The 20,762-nt window shown below is 30.7% G+C and overlaps 1 protein-coding gene across 4 annotated transcripts; it reads left to right on the top strand.

Annotated features, from left to right (window-relative positions):
• The first annotated feature begins 2,303 nt into the window (after nt 1-2,303).
• Nucleotides 2,304-14,309, top strand: LOC126839905 (uncharacterized). 4 transcript variants are annotated; one of them, XM_050575346.1, is made up of 3 exons: nt 2,304-3,371; nt 8,666-8,720; nt 13,443-14,309. In XM_050575346.1, exons 1-3 carry the CDS (start codon nt 2,372-2,374, stop codon nt 14,023-14,025), a joined length of 1,638 nt encoding a protein of 545 aa, XP_050431303.1. In that variant the 5' UTR covers nt 2,304-2,371; the 3' UTR covers nt 14,026-14,309. The 4 variants fall into 4 exon arrangements, with proteins under 4 accessions (XP_050431303.1, XP_050431301.1, XP_050431304.1 ...); XM_050575344.1 differs by lacking the exon at nt 8,666-8,720 and adding an exon at nt 8,911-8,950 and having other exon boundaries at nt 2,304-3,616; nt 13,673-14,304; XM_050575347.1 differs by lacking the exons at nt 8,666-8,720; nt 13,443-14,309 and adding an exon at nt 8,951-9,465 and having other exon boundaries at nt 2,304-3,656.
• The last annotated feature ends 6,453 nt before the right edge of the window (nt 14,310-20,762 follow it).

Consider the following 20,762-nt stretch of genomic DNA (forward strand, 5'->3'; position numbering starts at 1 on the left):
GCTAAATAAACGATGGTATAATAATTTTAAACAGAATTTGTCTAGAATTCAAAACAAGGGCGTCTTAAATATCTATAGACTCAGAAAATAAGTAAAGAAATAGTAAACAGACGTATTGTTCAAATATCAAAACAAAAATTGTTTTTATACTTAACGCACAATTGTACAAATTTATCGGTTTGAAAAATAAAACAGCAGCTGATATTATACTCGTATTGCCTAAAAGTTGTAAAAAAGCCATACCACATTATATGATTTGAATGTACGAGAACCTATAAAATGCATTCAAAATTAAGAAAAATTAATGGGGCTCTTGTCCTTATAAAAACTAAACTAAACTAAAAGCGAACTTCTAAACAACAAGGCATTTTTTTGTAAATGTATAGTTTACAAAAAAATGCCGAGTCATTAAAATACTATTAGAATTGTGTTTAGTTTATACCAAATTCGAAAACTTGTAATTTCATTACAAAAATTTACTCGATGTACTAATTTTAAAGCTAATAGAAAAGGTACTTTTTTTAAAATTAATCATTAGCTTAATATACAGGATGATCCATTTGTTGCAAGACACTTATTTGCTGGGAAAATATGAATATTTTGATATTATTTTTTATGTAGAATAAGTTCCAAATTTGTATGGACATTTTACCTTAACACATAGTACTGTAAAATCCCGTTTAGGAGTTAGTAGCCATTTTTTTCAAAAAAATTGTTTGGTATACTTTGGGTACGTGTTCGTTTATTATTTGTTAACATATACGAAGTATATTGTACATAGATAAAACCACATGTTGTTTTCTTATAAGAAATGTCGATTTTATTTTGCACCGTTTTTTTTTTCGCTGCGATATTTAATAAAGTATCTGAATACTATTTACCGTCTTTTCGAATTTTAGCGGTGCAATATTTCTACAGAATATAATAAAAATGTGTACTAAAACGTACTTTGTATAAAAAAAATACTATACAGGTATATACTCGAAATCAATGTGTTCTATTACACTATTTTCCTTAGCTAGTTTTTTTACTGTGCTGGTTTCTTACTATCCACCGATTCTTATCGAAGCGTTTTATTGCAATCAAATCATTTTCCGATTTAATAATTGATTCTAACCTTTTTTTCTTACATCCTAATGAACTGATTTTTACTGTGCATGTTAATGCTGTACTAGTTTTAGATAGTGTCCATTTACACCGTTTTTTGTTTAAACTGTCTGTTTTTTTTTATTTTTGTTACATCGTTAACCTTTAGTTCCAAATTCGTATGAAATTTTTATCTAGTACAAATGAAAAAATGCCGTTTAGGAGTCCCTATGCATTATTTTCAATATTTGTATACTAAGCATACGTGTTATATTTTTTTTATTTGTTACATATACGACGTATATTCTATATAAGTACTAACATACGATTTTGACTTTTAACACATGACGATTTCATATTTTTGTGCCGAGACATTAAAATGAGTCCCCGGACATACCGTCTTTTCGATTTATTGCGCCGCAATCTGAGTAATAAAACGTACTAAATTCGTTTTAATATACTGTATCAAAAGGTGGTAGTACAATAAATTTAAAAAAAAATAGCATACAGGGTGATTCATCTGATTTAGGACACTAGTTTTCTCAAAAAGTTAGATATTTTATGAATTAATTTTTTCATATACATGAAGGTATATTTTTTAATATATTTATCAATACCTTGATCATTTTTTCCCAGAGGGAACATATGTTTTTAATTCCATAAATATGTAGACAAAAAGAATTAAAAGATTTTAGCGTTTGAACTGTTATGATCAATTTGTTATTTCTATAGTTTTGTAAACATTTCATCGTATTTTTTCAGTTGGCTTAAGAAACAATCCATATACTCGTATTTATGTTCGCATTGTCTAAGTACAAGCGGTTCTTATCTACCTATACAAATACCTAAAAACACCAAAAAAATAGAGGCCTATGTAATATTTTAACAAAGTCATAACAAACGAATAAATTAATCAAAAATAAAAATTCAAACGCTAAATTGTTTTAAAAATTGTTGATTACATGCTTATGGAGTTATAAACATTTACGTACAAGAGATGAAAGTAAAAACATTTCGAGAATTGGCAGGAAAATATGTATCTACGCGTATGTGAAAAACAAATTTCAAAATATTCTTATTTTCCAAGAAAATTAGTGTCTTACATCAGATGGATCATCCGGTATACAATCCAAACTGTCTAAACGTTCTACTAAAACACATGCCAATGTTAAAAAAGTATATGTAAATCAACCACTCGCATCGTTGCCGTGTACGATTTCGACACCACACCGTTTTCTGACGACATAGTGTTTCATATATTCTCGTGTAATAAAAACGTTTATTGATGAATTTTTTTGAGTTTTATATTGCAAAAAAAAAAATTGATTCAGTTTGTTATACTTCATATTCGATAAAAATGCAAGTCGCTGGGTTTCTCGTTTTTTTAATGACTTACATGCAAATTTATCCGTTGAATGCAGAACCCGAACATCGCGTTAGTGTGATGAACGATATGTTTACTCATGTCGGATGGATTGAATGGCCCGATAAAAGAAAAGCAGAAATAGACTATGTGTTCATAATCGACCACTGGATGGAAAATAAAATAACAGATGTAAGTGAATTACTCGGACCCAGTGATGACGGACCGATAGTTACTAACGATAATGTAGATCACAAAATGATACAAGCACACCAATTCTTAAGCTGTAAGTATGCCACGGTGTTGATAAAGTTTTGTGAATACGAGAGGGGTATAGGCCCTGCGTGTATGAGAATGAAAAATACGTCTGAATCGTTGTATTGTCTGAAAAAATTAATGGAAATGCTCGAAAAATCGGAACCGTTAGTCATGTGTATGCGAGGTTCACTTATGTGTTTATACGATTTATCACCACAAACCCCTTTTGAAAAGCAACTGTTCGAAATCCTAGAAAATTTAATCGATTATTACGGAAACATACAGTTCGACGAGGACTCGATCATTGCCGGAGGGAATGACACTATTACCTATACTGTGGCAGCGATGACTGCATCTGTTGAAAAACAAATATCGGAAACCTTGGAATTATTAAATGCATTCTATGATCATTTTTGTTGGATAATAGGACATGACAAGTTATCCAGACATCAGAAACTCGTTCAAACATATCTCAATAGTTATGATCCCGTAGGAATAATGACAAACCTAAGAACGCATATACAGCAAACAATCAACCCGTTTATGGAATCTTTTAACGGGAGGTTCGGTTTTAAATATAATTTTGATTCAAAAAAGACTATTTTAATGTACGATCCAAACTTGTTGCAACGAATAGAAATAATGAACAAGCTACTTGAAAAACCTGGGTGGACGGCGTTAGAAAGATTAGAAATTATAACGCCCAATGGTTACATAACCTTCCTGGAGTTTATTACAGCTAGCGCCGACGGAAACCTTGTTACCAAAGCAAATGCTGACGAAAAAGTTCAGCAGACGCATCATTTTTTGAACTGCTATTATGCTATAACGTTAAAGAGATGTATCGACTACGTAATACTCTTATGGAAACAGTATAATAAAAGCAAGCATTTGCCCGATTCATCGGACCTCCGAACACAGTTTGTGGATACAGTCATGATAAGCAAACCTTTGGTCTCAAACATGCTAGAAGCACTTTCGCGTATCTTTCAGTTAGGCCCGCATATCACCTATAGCATAGACTTTTCTAACATATTATTAGACTACAACAATTATTTCCACGACACCATTGAAAACGAAATTATCCAAGGGAATCTAAATATCGAAAACGACATGTGGAATATCGTACAACGATTAGAAAAACCCTTTAACAAAAAGTGTTTTCCTGATCGTATGTTCAATAAGAACAAGTTTTTGAAGGAGAGCGCTAAATTAACATTCAGCAGTCTGAAAAACAAATTTTTAGATGAAATTGCCAATTTTGTGCTGTCTAATTACGAACATCTTGGATTTCCATTTTAGAAAAATCTCCATTGAAAAAAAAATATTCCATTAAATATATAAAATCGTTATAATTTATTTTTTAAAGATTTAATATCTATGGGAAAACTATAACAGTCATTCAATTTATTTCTAACTGAATTGCATTAAGCACAGGTTTTTATTTGTCTGAAATCAATATATTTTATACCCTTACTGCAAATATATTTGTCTAATATCTTCTAGGTAGTTGTTTTTAAACTTGTCAATAAGTATTTTTAGATCATAATTTTACAGATAATCAATAATTGTATTAATATTAATATTTAACAATAGTCCCAAAAACTTGTTATATTATTTATTTAAATTAAAAAATTATACACGTCATATTTTCAAAATCCTAAATAAATATTATATTTATATTCTTATTCAATTTTTCTCAATAAACAACTAGAAAATAATTATGTATCCTAATCATAAACCCTACTCAGTCTACTCTACCCAAACTAATAACATAAGATTCGGGTTTTGGAGTGAGTGGATCAGAGGAAGAGCACAAAGTTTCAAAAACTCTCCAACTGCAGTGAAAATACGAGATAAATAATTGCGGCAGTTGAGTACGTTAAAAGACAGGAAGCAATAGTAAATCGAGTGTGTTACCGAATTTTATAAATGAATACATATTGGTAGGTATAGGTTTTTTGTACATTTTCTAGAAAAAATTGTATGTAACTAATACGGTGTATCATTCGGTGTTTTTGGTCTACATATATATGTTTGACTACATATCAGTATTGCGTTTTAGACGTAGCAAAACCTGTTATGCCGCTGTGAACGACTTTCTGTAGTTTGTTATTACATATTAATCGTATAGTTATTATTAATTACACGTGTGTTGTTAATTTTCATACAATATGGTATTCAATCAATATAATAATGTTTAGTATGGTATAGGTAACGTGAACGAGAAATCGACGTGTTCTGTTGTCGAAAATGTTCACTGTCACTGCGTCTTATAAATGTTGAAATATAAAGTATTTATTATTATTTTATTATACTCTAAAGTTACAGCTTCTGGCGGAAATTTAAAGAACAAAGTCGTTAGCATTTTTGATCCAAAAATGCTTCTCGGTGTGACAAGGATTATGCGATTTTGGATTGTTAAGAATACAAAATTAGTTTCAATAAAAATGATTAATAATAAAATATCTAAAGCACTGAATAAAAATAACTATTTACAATTTACACCTACCAAATAACTTTTTTCTTCGGCTGCCTACAATTACATATTATAACTATATATAGTACAAAAGTTACAACTATAGTTTTTTTATAATTGATACATTATTTCACGTTTTTCAAACTTGTCATTATTTTCATTTTTTAATGTTTTTTATTTAGTAGGGTGGCGTTTTGAAATGGCTGCTTGCAAAATACTTTTTCGAAACTAGGTATGAATTATGATAACTAGATAAAGGTCCATGAGTTATAACCAAAAATACTTTTTAACTAGAGGCCGTGTGCGTGACCGACATAGCCTGGATAGAGCACTCAGAATCTGTGAACTATTCGTCCGAATCGGTGGGGATCGGGGAACGGAGCTCTAGTTTTCTCGTATTAATATATAATTATCTTAAGATTTCTCCTTAACAGTTCAGCATTATCTGTGAAATGGACTTGCACAATGCGCGTTCCATGTATTCAGTTCAGTGCACACATACGAGTGTATATGTAAAATAAACCAGATTGCTAGTTGTACAGAGCCTTATCATATGTTTAAATTTTTTATCACTGCTTATAACATTTACAAATTAATCTGATAACACAACCCTAAATAAAAGTTATACTTATATAATTTTGTAATTTATCTTAAGAAAAAAATTATATTTCCTAATCATTAACCCTACTCAGTCTACTCTAACCAAACCAACAACATAAGAAATGTGTTTAGGAGTGAGTGTTGGCATGATATAATTCACATAAGGCAATTTCGGAGACTCTACACTTGCATAGAAAATGCGAGATAAAAAATAAGGCTAATTTGAGGACGTTTTAAGACTGACAGCCAATTAAATAATAAATCGAATCGGTTGGATTAGCCAAAACATATTTAGAGGGCAAGGTAATCTGAACAAGAAGCGGGGTGAATATTGTACATTATTACGTTATTTATTTGATGCGGTTCAACTCAAATGGCTAACTCTCAATCTCAAATTTGAATAATAAACAAAAATGTCTACCTATTTGATTAAATAAATCGTTCTTGAACTTCTACTCTGTGTTGATTTTAGTATCAAATTCGTTAGAAATGAACAAAGAGACGTGGGCAATAATCGTTACCCGTCGAAGAAGCTGTTGTGGTAAATTTACCGTTATGCCTATAATCCACGACTTCTAAAATTATACACTTCTAACTTTTACCATTCAATCGATAGCTCTTAGTTCCTTGACTATTCGACGGGCTATACCGTTTGTATTGTTTAAACAAGCTAAAATAAAAGAATTTGAATCTTATCTCTACCCAGTTCAGTGCAGTATTCTCCATTTTTAAATATTAGAAATGATAGTGGGGACGTTATGGTATTTTAATTTTTGTTGTGATGTTACTACAGGGTTGGATATTTTTTCCATCAGTACAAGAAAAACATGTTTTTCAACTAGCCTTTTGCCTATTGCAATATTGAAATCAGGTATTTATCATTACTTATATACTCTAATATAAAAAAGGTGATCTCTATTTCTTTGCTAAATAATTCTCGGTACCTATCAGATAAAATTCGAATGATTTTAAACAAATACTGTATAGTGTAGTTCTAAATTCTTATGAAAATTTTATCTTAACACGTAATACTAAAAAATGCCATTAGGAGTTTCAAGCCATTATTTTCAATACTTGAGTATAATGGTTACGGGTTCTATTTGTTAACACATACGAAGAATAACACACGTTATTGACTTTTAAGAAATGACGATTTCATATTTTTTTTTCCATATAAGTTTTTTGCAGGGACATTTAAACGAGTATGCGATCACTATTTACTGTCATTTTGATTTACTACGCCGCAATCTTGCTATAGAATAAAATACAAATGAGTATTCAAACGGCGGTACAATACATTGAAAATATTTGCAACATACAGGGTGATTCATTTGATATAAGACACTCGTTTTCTAGGATAATATGAATACTTTAAAAATATCTTTTAAAAATCATATTTTTTATTTTCGTCCGCTGTACATAAAACAACATGGATTTCGTTTTTTCCAATGGGAACATATATTTTTAATTCCATTAATACATAGACAAAAAAAGATAAAATATTATAGCGTTTGCATTTTTATGATCAATATATTAGCTCTCTATGGCTTTATAACGATAATACATTTCCTCGTATTTTTTAGTTGTCAAAAAAAAACAGTAGCCCATAATATTCGTATTTATGTTCGCATTGACTAAACAAGCGGTTCTTATTTACTCATACAGGAAAAAACAAATTTCAAAATATTCTTATTTTCCAAGAAAATTAGTGTCTTACATCAGATGGATCATCCTGTATACAATCCAAACTATCTAAACTATCTACTAAAACACATGCCAATGTTAAAAAAGTATATGTAAATAAACCACTCGCATCGTTGCCGTGTACGATTTCGACGCCACACCGTTTTCTGGCGACAAAGTGTTTCATAATATTCTCACGTTAAAAAAAACCTATACTGCTCGAATTTTAAACTGCGTAAAAAAAAATTGATTTAGTTTGTTATATTTGAAATTCGGTATAGCATGCAAGTCGCTGGGTTCGTCGTTTTTTTAATTGCTTACATGCAAATTTATCTGTTGAATGCAGAACCCGAACATCGCGTTAATGTGATGAACGATATGTTTACTCATGTCGGATGGATTGAATGGCCCGATACAAAAAGGACAGATAATGACTATGCACATATAATTGACCACTGGATGAACAATAAAATAACAGATGTAAGTGAATTATTCGTACCTAGTGATAACGGACAGGTAGTTACTAACGACAATGTAGATCATAAAATGATACAAGCAAACCAGTTCTTGAGCTGTAAATTTGCCACGGTGTTGATAAAGTTTTGTGAATACGAGAGGGGTTTAGGCGCTGCGTGCAAGAGAATGACAACTAGGTCTGATGCTTTGGAATGTTTGGAATATTTACTGGATATGATCAAAGAATCAAAACCGTTAGTCATGTGTATGCAAGGTTCACTTTTGTGTTTATACGATTTATCACCACAAACTTCCTTTGAAAAGCCACTGTTTGAAATTCTAGAGGCTTTAATTAATTTTTACGGAGACATAAATTTTGACAGGGTACTCGTTGGCTGACGAAGGGTTCGACACTATTATTTATACCGTAGTGACAAAGTCAACATCTGTCGTTAACCAAATGTCGGCTACCCTAGAACAACTATATGCATTGCATGGTAATTTTTGTTATATAAAAGGAGCTAACGAGATTTCCAGACATGCGGAACGCGTTAAAAGATATCTGGAAAGGAATGGTGTTGACCTTATAATATCGAGTATAAAGGAAACAATCAAGTTTATGGAATATTTTAACGGAAGGTTCGGTTTCAAATATAATTTTGATTCAAACACCACTGATTTAATGTATGATCCAAACTTGTTGCAACGAATAAAAATAATGAACAAGCTACTTGAAAAACCTGGGTGGACGGCGTTAGAAAGATTAGAAATTATAACGCCGAATGGTTACATAACCTTCTCGGAGTTTATTACAGCTAGCGCCGACGGAAACCTTGTTACCAAAGCAAATGTAGACGAAAAAGTTCAGCACACGCATCATTTTTTGAACTGCTATTATGCTATAACGTTAAAGAGATGTATCGACTACGTGATACTCTTGTGGAAACAGTATAATAAAAGCAAGCATTTGCCCGATTCATCGGACCTCCGAACACAGTTTGTGGATACAGTCATGATGAGCAAACCTTTGGTCTCAAACATGCTAGAAGCACTTTCGCGTATCTTTCAGTTAGGCCCGCATATAAACTATAGCATAGACTTTTCTAACATATTATTAGACTACAACAATTATTTCCACCACACCATTGAAAACGAAATTATCCAAGGGAATCTGAGTATCGAAAACGACATGTGGAATATCGTACAACGATTAGAAAAACCCTTTAAGAAAAAGTGTTTTCCTGATCGTATGTTCAATAAGAACAAGTTTTTGAAGGAGAGCGCTAAATTAACATTCAGCAGTCTGAAAAACAAATTTTTAGATGAAATTGCGCAATTTTATGCTGTCTAATTACGAACATCTTGGATTTCCATTTTAGAAAAATCTCCATTGAAAAACAAATATTGCATTAAGTATATAATATTTGTAATTTATTATTTAAAGATTTAATATCTATGGAAAAACTATAATAGTCATTCTATTTAATTCTAACTGAATTGCATTAAGCACAGGTTTTTATTTGTCTGAAATCAATATATTTTATACCCTCACTGCAAATATATTTTTCTATATATCTTTTAAGGAATTGTTTTTAATATTGTCAATAAGTATTTTTAGATCATAATTTTACAGATAATCAACAATTGTAACAATATTAATATTTTAACAATAGTCCCAAAAACTTGTTATATTATTTATTTAAATTAAAAAATTATACACGACATATTTTCAAAATCCTAAATAAATATTATATTTATATTATTATTCAATTTATCTCAAGAAAAAACTAGAAAATAATTATGTATCCTAATCATAAACCCTACTCAGTCTACTCTAGCTAAACTAATAACATAAGACGGAGCCCTAGTTTCTTGCATAAATATATAATTATCTTTAGAGTTCTTCTTAACAATTCAGCATTATCTGTGAAATGGATTATGCAAAATTTGCGTTCCATGTATTAAGTTCAGTGCACACATACGAGTATGTATGTAAAATAAACTAGATTGCTAGGTGTTACAGAGCCTTATCATATGTTTAAATCTGTTATCACTGCTTATAACAATTACAAGTTAATCTGATAACACAACGCTAAATAAACGATGGTATAATAATTTTAAACAGAATTTGTCTAGAATTCAAAACAAGGGCGTCTTAAATATCTATAGACTCAGAAAATAAGTAAAGAAATAGTAAACAGACGTATTGTTCAAATATCAAAACAAAAATTGTTTTTATACTTAACGCACAATTGTACAAATTTATCGGTTTGAAAAATAAAACAGCAGCTGATATTATACTCATATTGCCTAAAAGTTGTAAAAAAGCCATACCACATTATATGATTTGAATGTACGAGAACCTATAAAATGCATTCAAAATTAAGAAAAATTAATGGGGCTCTTGTCCTTATAAAAACTAAACTAAACTAAAAGCGAACTTCTAAACAACAAGGCATTTTTTTGTAAATGTATAGTTTACAAAAAAATGCCGAGTCATTAAAATACTATTAGAATTGTGTTTAGTTTATACCAAATTCGAAAACTTGTAATTTCATTACAAAAATTTACTCGATGTACTAATTTTAAAGCTAATAGAAAAGGTACTTTTTTTAAAATTAATCATTAGCTTAATATACAGGATGATCCATTTGTTGCAAGACACTTATTTGCTGGGAAAATATGAATATTTTGATATTATTTTTTATGTAGAATAAGTTCTAAATTTGTATGGACATTTTACCTTAACACATAGTACTGTAAAATCCCGTTTAGGAGTTAGTAGCCATTTTTTTCAAAAAAATTGTTTGGTATACTTTGGGTACGTGTTCGTTTATTATTTGTTAACATGTACGAAGTATATTGTACATAGATAAAACCACATGTTGTTTTCTTATAAGAAATGTCGATTTTATTTTGCACCGTTTTTTTTTTCGCTGCGATATTTAATAAAGTATCTGAATACTATTTACCGTCTTTTCGAATTTTAGCGGTGCAATATTTCTACAGAATATAATAAAAATGTGTACTAAAACGTACTTTGTATAAAAAAAATACTATACAGGTATATACTCGAAATCAATGTGTTCTATTACACTATTTTCCTTAGCTAGTTTTTTTACTGTGCTGGTTTCTTACTATCCACCGATTCTTATCGAAGCGTTTTATTGCAATCAAATCATTTTCCGATTTAATAATTGATTTTAACCTTTTTTTCGTACATCCTAATGAACTGATTTTTACTGTGCATGTTAATGCTGTACTAGTTTTAGATAGTGTCCATTTACACCGTTTTTTGTTTAAACTGTCTGTTTTTTTTTATTTTTGTTACATCGTTAACCTTTAGTTCCAAATTCGTATGAAATTTTTATCTAGTACAAATGAAAAAATGCCGTTTAGGAGTCCCTATGCATTATTTTCAATATTTGTATACTAAGCATACGTGTTATATTTTTTCTATTTGTTACATATACGACGTATATTCTATACAAGTACTAACATACGATTTTGACTTTTAACACATGACGATTTCATATTTTTGTGCCGAGACATTAAAATGAGTCCCCGGACATACCGTCTTTTCGATTTATTGCGCCGCAATCTGAGTAATAAAACGTACTAAATTCGTTTTAATATACTGTATCAAAAGGTGGTAGTACAATAAATTTTTAAAAAAATAGCATACAGGGTGATTCATCTGATTTAGGACACTAGTTTTCTCAAAAAGTTAGATATTTTATGAATTAATTTTTTCATATACATGAAGGTATATTTTTTAATATATTTATCAATACCTTGATCATTTTTTCCCAGAGGGAACATATGTTTTTAATTCCATAAATATGTAGACAAAAAGAATTAAAAGATTTTAGCGTTTGAACTGTTATGATCAATTTGTTATTTCTATAGTTTTGTAAACATTTCATCGTATTTTTTCAGTTGGCTTAAGAAACAATCCATATACTCGTATTTATGTTCGCATTGTCTAAGTACAAGCGGTTCTTATCTACCTATACAAATACCTAAAAACACCAAAAAAATAGAGGCCTATGTAATATTTTAACAAAGTCATAACAAACGAATAAATTAATCAAAAATAAAAATTCAAACGCTAAATTGTTTTAAAAATTGTTGATTATATGCTTATGGAGTTATAAACATTTACGTACAAGAGATGAAAGTAAAAACATTTCGAGAATTGGCAGGAAAATATGTATCTACGCATATGTGAAAAACAAATTTCAAAATATTCTTATTTTCCAAGAAAATTAGTGTCTTACATCAAATGGATCATCCGGTATACAATCCAAACTGTCTAAACGTTCTACTAAAACACATGCCAATGTTAAAAAAGTATATGTAAATCAACCACTCGCATCGTTGCCGTGTACGATTTCGACACCACACCGTTTTCTGACGACATAGTGTTTCATATATTCTCGTGTAATAAAAACGTTTATTGATGAATTTTTTTAAGTTTTATATTGCAAAAAAAAAAATTGATTCAGTTTGTTATACTTCATATTCGATAAAAATGCAAGTCGCTGGGTTTCTCGTTTTTTTAATGACTTACATGCAAATTTATCCGTTGAATGCAGAACCCGAACATCGCGTTAGTGTGATGAACGATATGTTTACTCATGTCGGATGGATTGAATGGCCCGATAAAAGAAAAGCAGAAATAGACTATGTGTTCATAATCGACCACTGGATGGAAAATAAAATAACAGATGTAAGTGAATTACTCGGACCCAGTGATGACGGACCGATAGTTACTAACGATAATGTAGATCACAAAATGATACAAGCACACCAATTCTTAAGCTGTAAGTATGCCACGGTGTTGATAAAGTTTTGTGAATACGAGAGGGGTATAGGCCCTGCGTGTATGAGAATGAAAAATACGTCTGAATCGTTGTATTGTCTGAAAAAATTAATGGAAATGCTCGAAAAATCGGAACCGTTAGTCATGTGTATGCGAGGTTCACTTATGTGTTTATACGATTTATCACCACAAACCCCTTTTGAAAAGCAACTGTTCGAAATCCTAGAAAATTTAATCGATTATTACGGAAACATACAGTTCGATGAGGACTCGATCATTTCCGGAGGGAATGACACTATTACCTATACTGTGGCAGCGATGACTGCATCTGTTGAAAAACAAATATCGGAAACCTTGGAATTATTAAATGCATTCTATGATCATTTTTGTTGGATAATAGGACATGACAAGTTATCCAGACATCAGAAACTCGTTCAAACATATCTCAATAGTTATGATCCCGTAGGAATAATGACAAACCTAAGAACGCATATACAGCAAACAATCAACCCGTTTATGGAATCTTTTAACGGGAGGTTCGGTTTTAAATATAATTTTGATTCAAAAAAGACTATTTTAATGTACGATCCAAACTTGTTGCAACGAATAGAAATAATGAACAAGCTACTTGAAAAACCTGGGTGGACGGCGTTAGAAAGATTAGAAATTATAACGCCCAATGGTTACATAACCTTCCTGGAGTTTATTACAGCTAGCGCCGACGGAAACCTTGTTACCAAAGCAAATGCTGACGAAAAAGTTCAGCAGACGCATCATTTTTTGAACTGCTATTATGCTATAACGTTAGAGAGATGTATCGACTACGTAATACTCTTATGGAAACAGTATAATAAAAGCAAGCATTTGCCCGATTCATCGGACCTCCGAACACAGTTTGTGGATACAGTCATGATAAGCAAACCTTTGGTCTCAAACATGCTAGAAGCACTTTCGCGTATCTTTCAGTTAGGCCCGCATATCACCTATAGCATAGACTTTTCTAACATATTATTAGACTTCAAAAATTATTTCCACGACACCATTGAAAACGAAATTATCCAAGGGAATCTAAATATCGAAAACGACATGTGGAATATCGTACAACGATTAGAAAAACCATTTAACAAAAAGTGTTTTCCTGATCGTATGTTCAATAAGAACAAGTTTTTGAAGGAGAGCGCTAAATTAACATTCAGCAGTCTGAAAAACAAATTTTTAGATGAAATTGCCAATTTTGTGCTGTCTAATTACGAACATCTTGGATTTCCATTTTAGAAAAATCTCCATTGAAAAAAAAATATTCCATTAAATATATAAAATCGTTATAATTTATTTTTTTAAGATTTAATATCTATGGGAAAACTATAACACTCATTCAATTTATTTCTAACTGAATTGCATTAAGCACAGGTTTTTATTTGTCTGAAATCAATATATTTTATACCCTTACTGCAAATATATTTGTCTAATATCTTCTAGGTAGTTGTTTTTAAACTTGTCAATAAGTATTTTTAGATCATAATTTTACAGATAATCAATAATTGTATTAATATTAATATTTAACAATAGTCCTAAAAACTTGTTATATTATTTATTTTAATTAAAAAATTATACACGTCATATTTTCAAAATCCTAAATAAATATTATATTTATATTCTTATTCAATTTTTCTCAATAAACAACTAGAAAATAATTATGTATCCTAATCATAAACCCTACTCAGTCTACTCTACCCAAACTAATAACATAAGATTCGGGTTTTGGAGTGAGTGGATCAGAGGAAGAGCACAAAGTTTCAAAACTCTCCAACTGCAGTGAAAATACGAGATAAATAATTGCGGCAGTTGAGTACGTTAAAAGACAGGAAGCAATAGTAAATCGAGTGTGTTACCGAATTTTATAAATGAATACATATTGGTAGGTATAGGTTTTTTGTACATTTTCTAGACAAAAATTGTATGTAACTAATACGGTGTATCATTCGGTGTTTTTGGTCTACATATATATGTTTGACTACATATCAGTATTGCGTTTTAGACGTAGCAAAACCTGTTATGCCGCTGTGAACGACTTTCTGTAGTTTGTTATTACATATTAATCGTATAGTTATTATTAATTACACGTGTGTTGTTAATTTTCATACAATATGGTATTCAATCAATATAATAATGTTTAGTATGGTATAGGTAACGTGAACGAGAAATCGACGTGTTCTGTTGTCGAAAATGTTCACTGTCACTGCGTCTTATAAATGTTGAAATATAAAGTATTTATTATTATTTTATTATACTCTAAAGTTACAGCTTCTGGCGGAAATTTAAAGAACAAAGTCGTTAGCATTTTTGATCCAAAAATGCTTCTCGGTGTGACAAGGATTATGCGATTTTGGATTGTTAAGAATACAAAATTAGTTTCAATAAAAATGATTAATAATAAAATATCTAAAGCACTGAATAAAAATAACTATTTACAATTTACACCTACCAAATAACTTTTTTCTTCGGCTGCCTACAATTACATATTATAACTATATATAGTACAAAAGTTACAACTATAGTTTTTTATAATTGATACATTATTTCACGTTTTTCAAACTTTTCATTATTTTCATTTTTTAATGTTTTTTATTTAGTAGGGTGGCGTTTTGAAATGGCTGTTTGCAAAATACTTTTTCGAAACTAGGTATGAATTATGATAACTAGATAAAGGTCCATGAGTTATAACCAAAAATACTTTTTATCTAGAGGCCGTGTGCGTGACCGACATAGCCTGGATAGAGCACTCAGAATCTGTGAACTATTCGTCCGAATCGGTGGGGATCGGGGAACGGAGCTCTAGTTTTCTCGTATTAATACATAATTATCTTAAGATTTCTCCTTAACAGTTCAGCATTATCTGTGAAATGGACTTGCACAATGCGCGTTCCATGTATTCAGTTCAGTGCACACATACGAGTGTATATGTAAAATAAACCAGATTGCTAGTTGTACAGAGCCTTATCATATGTTTAAATTTTTTATCACTGCTTATAACATTTACAAATTAATCCGATAACACAACCCTAAATGAAAGTTATACTTATATAATTTTGTAATTTATCTTAAGAAAAAAATTATATTTCCTAATCATTAACCCTACTCAGTCTATTCTAAACAAACCAACAACATAAGAAATGTGTTTAGGAGTGAGTGTTGGCATGATATAATTCACATAAGGCAATTTCGGAGACTCTACACTTGCATAGAAAATGCGAGATAAAAAATAAGGCTAATTTGGGGACGTTTTAAGACTGACAGCCAATTAAATAATAAATCGAATCGGTTGGATTAGCCAAAACATATTTAGAGGGCAAGGTAATCTGAACAAGAAGCGGGGTGAATATTGTACATTATTACGTTATTTATTTGATGCGGTTCAACTCAAATGGCTAACTCTCAATCTCAAATTTGAATAATAAACAAAAATGTCTACCTATTTGATTAAATAAATCGTTCTTGAACTTCTACTCTGTGTTGAATTTAGTATCAAATTCGTTAGAAATGAACAAAGAGACGTGGGCAATAATCGTTACCCGTCGAAGAAGCTGTTGTGGTAAATTTACCGTTATGCCTATAATCCACGACTTCTAAAATTATACACTTCTAACTTTTACCATTCAGTCGATAGCTCTTAGTTCCTTGACTATTCTTCGGGCTATACCGTTTGTATTGTTTAAACAAGCTAAAATAAAAGAATTTGAATCTTATCTCTACCCAGTTCAGTGCAGTATTCTCCATTTTTAAATATTAGAAATGATAGTGGGGACGTTATGGTATTTTAATTTTTGTTGTGATGTTACTACAGGGTTGGATATTTTTTCCATCAGTACAAGAAAAACATGTTTTTCAACTAGCCTTTTGCCTATTGCAATATTGAAATCAGGTATTTATCATTACTTATATACTCTAATATAAAAAAGGTGATCTCTATTTCTTTGCTAAATAATTCTCGGTACCTATCAGATAAAATTCGAATGATTTTAAACAAATACTGTATAGTGTAGTTCTAAATTCTTATGAAAATTTTATCTTAACACGTAATACTAAAAAATGCCATTAGGAGTTTCAAGCCATTATTTTCAATACTTGAGTATAATAGTTACGGGTTCTATTTGTTAACACATACGAAGAATAACACACGTTATTGACTTTTAAGAAATGACGATTTCATATTTTTTTTTCCATATAAGTTTTTTGCAGGGACATTTAAACGAGTATGCGATCACTATTTACTGTCATTTTGATTTACTACGCCGCAATCTTGCTATAGAATAAAATGCAAATGAGTATTCAAACGGCGGTACAATACATTGAAAATATTTGCAACATACAGGGTGATTCATTTGATATAAGACACTCGTTTTCTAGGATAATATGAATACTTTAAAAATATCTTTTAAAAATCATATTTTTTATTTTCGTCCGCTGTACATAAAACAACATGGATTTCGTTTTTTCCAATGGGAACATATATTTTTAATTCCATTAATACATAGACAAAAAAAGATAAAATATTAGAGCGTTTGCATTTTTATGATCAATATATTAGCTCTCTATGGCTTTATAACGATAATACATTTCCTCGTATTTTTTAGTTGTCAAAAAAAAACAGTAGCCCATAATATTCGTATTTATGTTCGCATTGACTAAACAAGCGGTTCTTATTTACTCATACAGGAAAAAACAAATTTCAAAATATTCTTATTTTCCAAGAAAATTAGTGTCTTACATCAGATGGATCATCCTGTATACAATCCAAACTATCTAAACTATCTACTAAAACACATGCCAATGTTAAAAAAGTATATGTAAATCAACCACTCGCATCGTTGCCGTGTACGATTTCGACGCCACACCGTTTTCTGGCGACAAAGTGTTTCATAATATTCTCACGTTAAAAAAAACCTATACTGCTCGAATTTTAAACTGCGTAAAAAAAAATTGATTTAGTTTGTTATATTTGAAATTCGGTATAGCATGCAAGTCGCTGGGTTCGTCGTTTTTTTAATTGCTTACATGCAAATTTATCTGTTGAATGCAGAATCCGAACATCGCGTTAATGTGATGAACGATATGTTTACTCATGTCGGATGGATTGAATGGCCCGATACAAAAAGGACAGATAATGACTATGCACATATAATTGACCACTGGATGAACAATAAAATAACAGATGTAAGTGAATTATTCGTACCTAGTGATAACGGACAGGTAGTTACCAACGATAATGTAGATCACAAAATGATACAAGCAAACCAGTTCTTGAGCTGTAAATTTGCCACGGTGTTGATAAAGTTTTGTGAATACGAGAGGGGTTTAGGCGCTGCGTGCAAGAGAATGACAACTAGGTCTGATGCTTTGGAATGTTTGGAATATTTACTGGATATGATCAAAGAATCAAAACCGTTAGTCATGTGTATGCAAGGTTCACTTTTGTGTTTATACGATTTATCACCACAAACTTCCTTTGAAAAGCCACTGTTTGAAATTCTAGAGGCTTTAATTAATTTTTACGGAGACATAAATTTTGACAGGGACTCGTTGGCTGACGAAGGGTTCGACACTATTATTTGTACCGTAGTGACAAAGTCAACATCTGTCGTTAACCAAATGTCGGCTACCCTAGAACAACTATATGCATTGCATGGTAATTTTTGTTATATAAAAGGAGCTAACGAGATTTCCAGACACGCGGAACGCGTTAAAAGATATCTGGAAAGGAATGGTGTTGACCTTATAATATCGAGTATAAGGGAAACAATCAAATTTATGGAATATTTTAACGGAAGGTTCGGTTTCAAATATAATTTTGATTCAAACACCACTGATTTAATGTATGATCCAGAATTGCTACGACGGGTAGAAATAATGAACAAGTTACTTGGAAATCCTGGATGGTCGGTGATGGATAAATTAGAAATTAGAACGGATCGTACCGTTACCTTTTCAGACTTTATGAGTGCTAGACGCAGGTGGAAAAACAGTCAACCATGCAAATGTAGACGAAAAAGTTAAGCACACATATTATTTTTTGAACTGCTATTATGCTATAACGTTAAAGAGATGTATCGACTACGTGACACATTTATGGAAACAATATAATAAAAGCAAGTTATCATACCTCCGGGAACAGTTCGTAAATACAATTATGATGAGCAAAGATTTGGTCTCGCGTATGAGTGAAGCGCTTTCGCGTATCAATCTGATATTCCCACATGTTAATTACCACATAGACTTTTCTGACATGTTCATAGACTACAACAATTATTTCCACGACGCAATTGAAGGAGAAATTATCCAAGGGATTCTGGGTATCGAAACCGATATGAATAATATCATAAAACGTTTAAACGGATCCTACGAACTATGGTGTTCTCCTAGTGAGATGATCGAGTTGAAATCAGTTTTTAAGAAAATAGCTAAAGGAACTTTCAGTAGTCTGAAAAATAACTTTGTAGAAGAAATACGCATTTTTACGTTATCTCATTACAAAGATCTTGGATTTCCAATTTAGAATAATCTCCATTGCAAAACAAAAATTGCATGAAGAATATATCATTTTTTAAATTTATTATTTTAATCAAACATCTATAGAAAAACTATTATTGGCATTATATTTAATTCTAACTAAAAATCATTATATACCGATTTTTATTTGTCTGTAATCAATATATTTTATACCCTCACTGCAAATATATATTTCTATAATCTTTTAAGAAACTGTTTTTAATATTGTCAATAAGTATTTTTAGATCATAATTTTTACAGATAACCATTGTAACAATATTAATATTTAATAATAGTCCTAAAATCTTTCCATATTATATTTTATCTTATTTATTTAAATTAAAAAAATTATACACGACATATTTTCAAAATCCTAAATAAATGTTATATTTATATTGTTTTCATAGCAATCTCAAGAAAAAAATTATATTTTTCTCGCAAAGGAAATTCGAGATAAATGGCTGTGGTATTTTGACCACTTTAAAAGACAGGAAGCAAATTATAATAAATAATAGTAATATTATAATAGTATATCTTCCATCAGTATAAGAAAAACATGTTTTTTTAACTAATCCTAACTCTTTCAACTAATACTTATACAGTCTAGTAAAAAAAAAAATAATTTTTATGGCTTTGCTAAATAATTCTCGGTACGTCATGTAGATCATTTAAATTTATTAAAATAAAAAAAGAAAGCATAGTTATGTAAATTCTATTAGTCTTAAATTCTCGTAAGATAATTTGGTATAAGAGCCGTTTAAATATCTAGTCATTGTTTTTAAGTTATTTGTTGTACATACGTGTTCACGTATTATTCGCAAGTACTATGACCGGTTTTTTATTTAAGCTGTCATATTTAAGAACGTTATAGGTCGCGGGACACAATATGTATACACGAAAGAAAGATATCAAGTATCAAATTTAACGACAATGTAGGTACTTACATAAGAACAAGACGTGACGATACCTTCTTAAATTTCCAATAAATTATTGAAAATAATCTTTACTTGTTTTATCAAAACTGCGTGTACATACCAGTAGTGCGTTTTATCTCTTATCAGTGATATGACATTGTCATCAGCGACAAGACAAAGTGACACCGAACTTAGCACATAGAACGCGTATTATACCTTAAAACGTATCCCACCCACTGCTCGTGGTGCAAAGTTAACAGTGATAAGATAGTGTTAACAGTTCTTTCCAGTAACAAAACAATTTCGCGTTTACCCCACCCTCCGCAAACTTTGAAATGGTCTAGCGCATTCGATATTTGACTCGGCGTCCCCGGAACAGCAACGTCTACTGTAGGGTGCACCGAAAAGTAAAAAATATCCCCCCCCCCCAATTCTAATTTTGATCCAAACGCGGTTGACCAAACTTGGGTCAACTGTATTAAACATTTTGAGTGTAGTTAAGCTGCTCCGTTCTTTCGACAGTAGTATAACTCCAAGTGCTCTCCACAGGCG

This window comes from Adelges cooleyi, unplaced genomic scaffold (assembly GCF_023614345.1).
Source record: "Adelges cooleyi isolate 19-005CV unplaced genomic scaffold, UGA_ACOO_1.1 ACOO_flye_CR_arks_rails_tigmint_CR_PRNA_31, whole genome shotgun sequence".
NCBI lineage: Eukaryota > Metazoa > Arthropoda > Insecta > Hemiptera > Adelgidae > Adelges > Adelges cooleyi.